Here is a 7,345-nt window from a genome sequence, read left to right on the forward strand (position 1 = left end):
AATTATATATAATAAATAATATTTTAAAAATAAAAATATTTATTGATTTTTTTTAATTTTGTATTTCTGTATAATTAATAATTTTTAACAAAATTTATTTTAATATATATATATTTTTGTCTTCATACTTAAAATTTTTTTGGATTTGTCATCGTTATTTTGGCTATTCTCCAAATGAAAGTGACGTCTTCTCGCCAATTGCGAGTTGACAGTGCCAGCTTCTCGCGCACCTGCCAGATACACTTGTCACCAATCTCGCATCCAATCTCTGTTAACTTCACTCTCTAACATAACACCGAAAAGTCCCAATATAAAAAATAATTTCTGTTCTATAAGTTGCAACCATTAATTGAAAGGCATAGTTCCTCCCTCTCCCTTATTGAATTTGATTCCATATAAGGAATTCAATTCCTATTCTCTTCTCTCCCAATATTAAGTATTTATAACCCTTTGTCTCTGTTCTCTTAAACTTCGTCTTTGGCTTTGACCTGATTCGGAGTCAGTTTAATTAAAAGCTTCAGAATTGCTGTTTCTGTTTTCTGAAAGTGAAACTGTGAGTTCGACATTTTTCTCTAAATTTCTTTGGTATGTTTTCTCATCTCTTTCTCTCACGTGGTGTTAACAAATTTTGCTTGTTTTTTCTTTTTTAACTCATTCTCTCTTGTTTTCTTAGGTTGGATTTGATATAAATTATTCAATGTCTATCAGTAGTAACTAGTAGAATAAAGTTGTTCATTTATGTGTTAATATTTATTTAAATTAGAATAAAGAGGTACCGGTACTTTTTCCTCAGTGCCCACTACTAATTATATTACCAATTTCACAAATAACGTTGGTTAGAAGTGCTGTTCAAAGGAGGCAATCCTCTAGTCACCAAAAAAAAAAAAGGAGGCAATCCTCTCTTGTTTTTTTTTTTAATTATTATCAGTTTATTTTTATGTCAATTCTAAAACATGTTAATTACTGTGGCATATTATTTGCTTTGAAGACATGAATTATTAGTTAGTCCCACATGAATTGCATCATCACACTGTTGATGCCTGTGTTAATTTTATGAGTGAATAGTCATAGGACATATAAAATTTAAGCTGGTATTTCTTTTATACATACAAAATTTATTGCTTACAGCTCAATAGAAAATGACAGTTCGGTACACAAGCAGTCCATAATATTGTAGGGTTTAAAAAAGGGGCGCACCCAAAAAGTATAATGTACGCGACCTATCTTAATAATAATTATATCAGTGTATATTAATATTACAGAGTTTAGTCCACCTAACTTTTAATGAATTTTGTGATCTGGTAATTTGAAACTCACTTGTTTAAACTGAATTAGATTTGTGTAGAGGATTTCATCAATATAAATAAGAATTATGGGTGTGCCTAATATGTTTAATCTAATCCTTCCACCTTATTGTATTATATCAATAATGAACGAACTACAGTGCATTCTGGAAAGCCGCTTTTGGAAGAGGTTATGATCTCCATTTTGTTGTTCAAACCAACTGCATATATAAATACTAGTTAGTCATATGCTGATGTGGGAATTAAGATTTCCCTCGGTTTTGGGCTGCCACATATGTCATGTGTCATTCCAAACATTTTTAAGAGTTAATAATCCTTTTGTTTTTATTAATTATTTGATTTGACTTGATTACCTAATCAGTGATTCAGTTTGAACTACTCTCTGATAAATTCCTATCATCTGCTAATCTAGTTGAATCCCCTTGCCCTTGCTTTAGAATTCACTTCAACCTTATCCCATTACGTTATATATAGATATAAATTTAATTTTAATGCATACACGTACATCTACGTTAGCAACAATAATTATACTTTATATTGACTGTTATAAATAATCATCTAAAAAAACCAATATGATATGCAACAAATTATAAAATATTTTACATTGTGAACACATCAAAATTAAACTGATATATATACTTCAATTTCTAAATGGCAATTCCTAACATATTCTTTTTTCCGAATACCCAAGTGTTGCTGAGATAAAAGCCTTAGATAGTTAGATTCAAAGATTGCCAGTTAAATATGAAAAGAACAAGTTGGCAACTGGGGTTGTTTTATTATATATATAAACTAACAAATAGGAATAGAAAAGCACCACCACCTTCAATGTATAAATACATCGCTGTAAACTTTGGCATTGCTTCGTTTTATAATTGGCAGATAACAAAGAATATTATATTATGTGATTAGAAGTCATAGTCGGCAACACAAGCCACGAGATACTTATGTGTCACTTTGAATACTTTACATTCATATTTCCCAAATACCCGGGGACTCCAATTGAGGAAATGTTGTTGGTGCAATGAATGTAATTTTAATAATGATCAAATCAAACACTAATAACTTTTTACCTGTTAAGGGTACCCTTGGTTCCAACCTCACCTGGATCCTGCCTCCTAAGATAATGTTGGAGACACTCAGAACTTCTAATTTGGCCCTTCTTGATGTAATAGTAAGAGTAGTTTTTCCTGTGATTCCTTTTAAAATCTTGAGCAAAAAAATAAAAATAATAAAATTGAAAAAATAAACCCTCTTCCCAATAATAATAATAATAATAATAATAATAATAATTACACTGGCTACACAGTTCATTCATAAGCTACATAAGCAAGTGTATTTAAGGGTTCCTGAACTTATAAGTGAGAAAAATCAAACTTTGTTCATCACATATACATTCCTAGTAGCTTGCTAGGTTTCTATAACAACTTTTGTTCATGGTGATGTGAAAGAAGCTAGATCACAAAACAAGGTACAATCCAGAGGATATATAACAGGAAAAAAACAGTATCTCCCTTTCTTTTCACATTTTTATTTCCTATTGTATGATCTTGTTGATTTTGCATGTAAAATGGCAACTACATCATTCATGCCATTGATAAATTGCCACCAAAAAAAAAGTTAGTTGTATGTAAACTCAATTAAGATGTATCTAGTCTTGAGTTTTTTCCTTTTATTATTATTATTATTATGACATATTTAGTCGTTGCAAGATAGATGATATCATATATTTCTTTCTATTATTGTTATTATTATCATTTATAATTCTCTCACATGATTAAATGCTGATATTGATCCACATGGTATTGTTATCATTTATTAACGTTGCTGGCACTTATCCAATTTCTTTTGTCCGATATTAGACTACTTTACTAGTTTATATTGTTGACATTGACTCCACCTTGCTCTAATGTATTACCTCCTGCTATAAATACATCCTATGGATCTGGTTTCATATTCCACATCATTTGTTTGGTGCCAATCAATATTACAGTAACAGTGCAAGATCTCTTTTCTGTGCTTGAAAATCTCTCTTACTGAAAGGATTTTTAATATTGTTGTGTCAGAGTTAGTGCATAGAGTTTCAAAAGGAGAAGAACAATGAATGCATTAGTAGCTACCAACAGGAACTTTAAGTTGGCCTCTAGGCTTCTTGGATTGGACTCAAAGCTTGAGAAAAGTTTATTGATTCCATTCAGGGAAATCAAGGTAAGTGAAAAGTTACTTTGGTTTTCTCTGTATGTGTTTGTTCTGGCAAATTGGTTCTAACTCTTGTTGTTTTCACATCTTCTGTTTCATATAGTTCATAAAAAATAAAAATAAAAAATCATGATCCATACAATGCAGGTTGAATGCACCATACCTAAAGATGATGGCACATTAGCATCATATGTTGGGTTCAGGGTTCAACATGACAATGCTAGAGGCCCTATGAAAGGAGGAATCAGATACCATCCTGAGGTTATTATTCTATTTTCTAACTTAGGATGTGTTTGATTGAAGGGAAAAGAATTATGAAACAGTTCAATTAACCACTTTGACTTGCTCTCAATTCATGTTCTCATTTCACAAAAGTAACTATTTGTTACAAATTTTCCATTCAAATTATGTTTCATTCTTTCCTATAGTGGCTATTTCTCAGTTCTCAATCTGAATTATGTTTTACATTGGATTAAACAGGTTGATCCAGATGAAGTGAATGCTTTAGCACAACTAATGACATGGAAAACTGCGGTAGCAAATATACCGTATGGTGGCGCCAAAGGAGGAATAGGGTGTAACCCATCAGAACTAAGTCTCTCTGAGTTAGAAAGGCTAACTAGAGTTTTCACACAGAAAATCCATGATTTGATTGGAACTCACACTGATGTGCCTGCACCCGATATGGGAACAGGACCACAGGTATGTGCAAAGATTTAGCAGTGAATCTGCAGTTGTTTGTAAAATTACCAAGATCATACTTTTGTTAACAATCAATACTTGACTTATGTTATATGTACTATTCAAAATAATGTCCTTTTGACCTTTTTCTAGTATATTTACAAATAAATGCATCATGATACAAATGGTATTTGATTCAATGATTTATAAATGATTCAATAAAAATGTCAAAATGACACTTAAGCAGTAACTATAAGTGTATAATGTATAGTTGACTTAAAGACACACTAATAGATATGCAATAAACAAATAAATAAAAGATGCCCCCATTACAATTTTGTAACTATATTATCTTTCTGTTTGGTTATTTTGTATGCAGACAATGGCATGGATACTAGACGAGTATTCGAAATTTCATGGTTATTCTCCTGCAGTTGTGACTGGAAAACCGATAGTAAGCAACTTTTGATGTTTGTCATATAATTTGAATTAGCATTGATCTGGCACCAAAAAATGCTTAATAATTAACTCCCTTTTCTTTTCTAACTACATTATGTTTCAAACTAGGATCTTGGTGGATCTCTAGGCAGAGAAGCAGCCACAGGAAGAGGAGTCCTCTATGCAACAGAGGCTGTGCTTAATGAGTATGGGAAGAATGTATCTGGACAACGGTTTGTCATACAGGTAATTAGTTTTTGTACCTTACTTTTTGCTCCAATTGATCCTTATGTTTGTGAAATTAACATGCATTCTATTTCTACATTATGGTGGTAACAACAACAAATGAGGCTTTGGATTGTTGCACCATAGCTTATATATAAGAAAAGAATGCAAAATTAGCTTTGTTGATAGCAAAAGGGTAAATTTACTTCAAAGTTGATGCACTTAGTATTTTAATGAATTTGAGATTGATTCATAACATCAGTTATATCATCTTTGTATGTGATCAGGGTTTCGGAAATGTGGGATCTTGGGCTGCCCAATTAATTAGCGAGAGAGGTGGAAAGGTTATTGCTGTGAGTGATGTAACTGGAGCCATAAAGAACAACAATGGCCTTGACATCCCAAGCTTACTCAAGCATTCCAAAGAGCACAAAGGAGTTAAAGGATTCCATGGTGGTGATTCCATTGATCCTAAGTCAATATTAGTTGAAGACTGTGATGTTCTGCTTCCAGCAGCTCTTGGGGGTGTCATTAATAGGTACTTTTCTCCACACAATACATAAATGATATGTATGTTTGCAGGTAAACTACCAAAATGGTATCCGAAAGTTTATGCCGCTGGCAAAAATAACCGTTAAGGATACAAACAACAAATAAGTTATTGAATGATTTGAAAATGCGACAAAAGCTAGACATTTTTGTCATACAAAGCATGAGCCACTTCAAACTCTTAAGACGGGATAATGCATTATTACTATTGAACATCTTGAAGCGAATTAAACCTGATCCATTCATTTTCCTTAGTGAGTTTAGTACCTTCATTTCAAATGCTAGCAAATTATTTATTGCATGAGTTTATCACCTTCTGTCTCGTGGCCTCCTAAATGAATGTACTAAACATGAATCAGAATCTGGGGTAGGTCTATCTAATTCTCTTATTTATTTATTTTTCGCTTTTGTTTGGTTGAAGGGAAAATGCAAATGAAATCAAAGCCAAATTTATTATTGAAGCAGCCAATCACCCCACTGACCCAGAGGCTGATGAGGTTAGCTTTCTCCCTTTTCACTTCTATTTTTCCAGAAAATGGAAAGAATGAAAGAAAAATAACCAAGAAATGCAATATTGATAACTGCCATGGTAATTTGCAGATTCTGAAGAAGAAAGGAGTCGTGATCCTTCCAGACATATATGCAAATTCAGGAGGTGTTACAGTTAGTTACTTTGAGTGGGTTCAGGTAAAATAATCAGACAGGATGAACTGTATAAGAGTAATATTTCAAATTAGTTCCTAAAAGATATTTAATCGGACACTTTAGACTTCAATAATTTTTAATCACCCAATTAGTCCCCAAAATTTTATTTCGTTAGACATATCATTCCCAGATTGTTCAACTATATGGAGGGACTGGTTTTTGAGAATTTTAAAACTATTAGGGACGGGTATGTCTTTACCAAATAACGACAAGAATGATTTGTCTAACTTTTTACCAAATTGGATGTGAGGATTGATATGTTTAACAAAATAAAGGATTAAGGACTGATTTGGTAATTAAAATTTGTTGAGAATTAAATTGTCGGACTAAAAATTCTTTGGGGACCGATTTGGTATATTACTCATAGTATAATTTCACAAAGAAGCTCTACAATATGTAGAAGCATTGTAGTATACTATATATAATCCTTGGAATGTTTGTTTCTTTCCATACACAGAACATCCAAGGGTTCATGTGGGATGAAGAGAAAGTGAACAATGAGCTAAAGAAGTACATGACAAGAGGGTTCAAAGATGTGAAAGAAATGTGCAAGACTCATGAATGCGATCTTCGAATGGGAGCCTTCACTCTTGCAGTTAACCGTGTTGCAAGGGCCACTGTCCTTAGGGGTTGGGAAGCTTGACATCATCCGTTCATGGTGCTGTTGTTGCTGCTGCTGCTGCTGCTGCTTTCAATAAGAGTTCCAATCACAAAGTTTTCCCTTTTTAAATTGCTTTTTCATGTGATGGATGAAATGGTGAATTAGAATTCTCATCCCACATTTTCATGAAATCATATATATATGATTTATCAAGGGATGGTTTCCCTTATCTATACTTGGACTCATATTCCATAACTTCTTGTTGTATAAATATTTTTTCAGGTACAATCTTCTTATTTTAGTTGATATTCTTTTGCACTATCAATACAAACGAAATTTATAACAAAACAAAGTAAAAATTAAAAAAAAAATGAAGTAACAGAAGTAAAGAAAAAAAATTGTGTAGTTCAGTTTTACATGTCGTTTATTTCATTAAATTAAATATAAATCATAATATCAACATTTCACATACGGTTATTGTTGCTAAGGACGTGCGTGTTTGGATGTTGTTGCATTTCTGGTTGGGGTTGAGAATAGTGGAGAGTATGGGTTGCTTGGGAAAATGGAAGGCTTGAGGTTGACTTGGACTAATATAATGTTGTTCTCTTTTGGTTATTTTCTTCTTCAGAAGAAGAACAAAGGA

At 32.4% G+C, this 7,345-nt stretch overlaps 1 protein-coding gene across 4 annotated transcripts; it reads left to right on the forward strand.

Moving 5' to 3' along the window:
- The first annotated feature begins 298 nt into the window (after positions 1 to 298).
- Positions 299 to 6,995, forward strand: LOC130935851 (glutamate dehydrogenase 1). 4 transcript variants are annotated; one of them, XM_057865755.1, is made up of 10 exons: positions 299 to 585; positions 3,371 to 3,512; positions 3,651 to 3,764; positions 3,984 to 4,205; positions 4,564 to 4,638; positions 4,752 to 4,868; positions 5,135 to 5,385; positions 5,818 to 5,893; positions 5,997 to 6,083; positions 6,559 to 6,995. In XM_057865755.1, the coding sequence occupies exons 2-10, from the start codon at positions 3,405 to 3,407 to the stop codon at positions 6,742 to 6,744; spliced, it is 1,236 nt and encodes a 411-aa protein (XP_057721738.1). In that variant the 5' UTR covers positions 299 to 585; positions 3,371 to 3,404; the 3' UTR covers positions 6,745 to 6,995. The 4 variants fall into 4 exon arrangements, with proteins under 4 accessions (XP_057721738.1, XP_057721741.1, XP_057721740.1 ...); XM_057865758.1 differs by having other exon boundaries at positions 300 to 553; XM_057865757.1 differs by lacking the exon at positions 299 to 585 and adding an exon at positions 2,667 to 2,775.
- The last annotated feature ends 350 nt before the right edge of the window (positions 6,996 to 7,345 follow it).

Source organism: Arachis stenosperma, chromosome 6 (assembly GCF_014773155.1).
Source record: "Arachis stenosperma cultivar V10309 chromosome 6, arast.V10309.gnm1.PFL2, whole genome shotgun sequence".
Taxonomy (NCBI): Eukaryota; Viridiplantae; Streptophyta; class Magnoliopsida; order Fabales; family Fabaceae; genus Arachis; species Arachis stenosperma.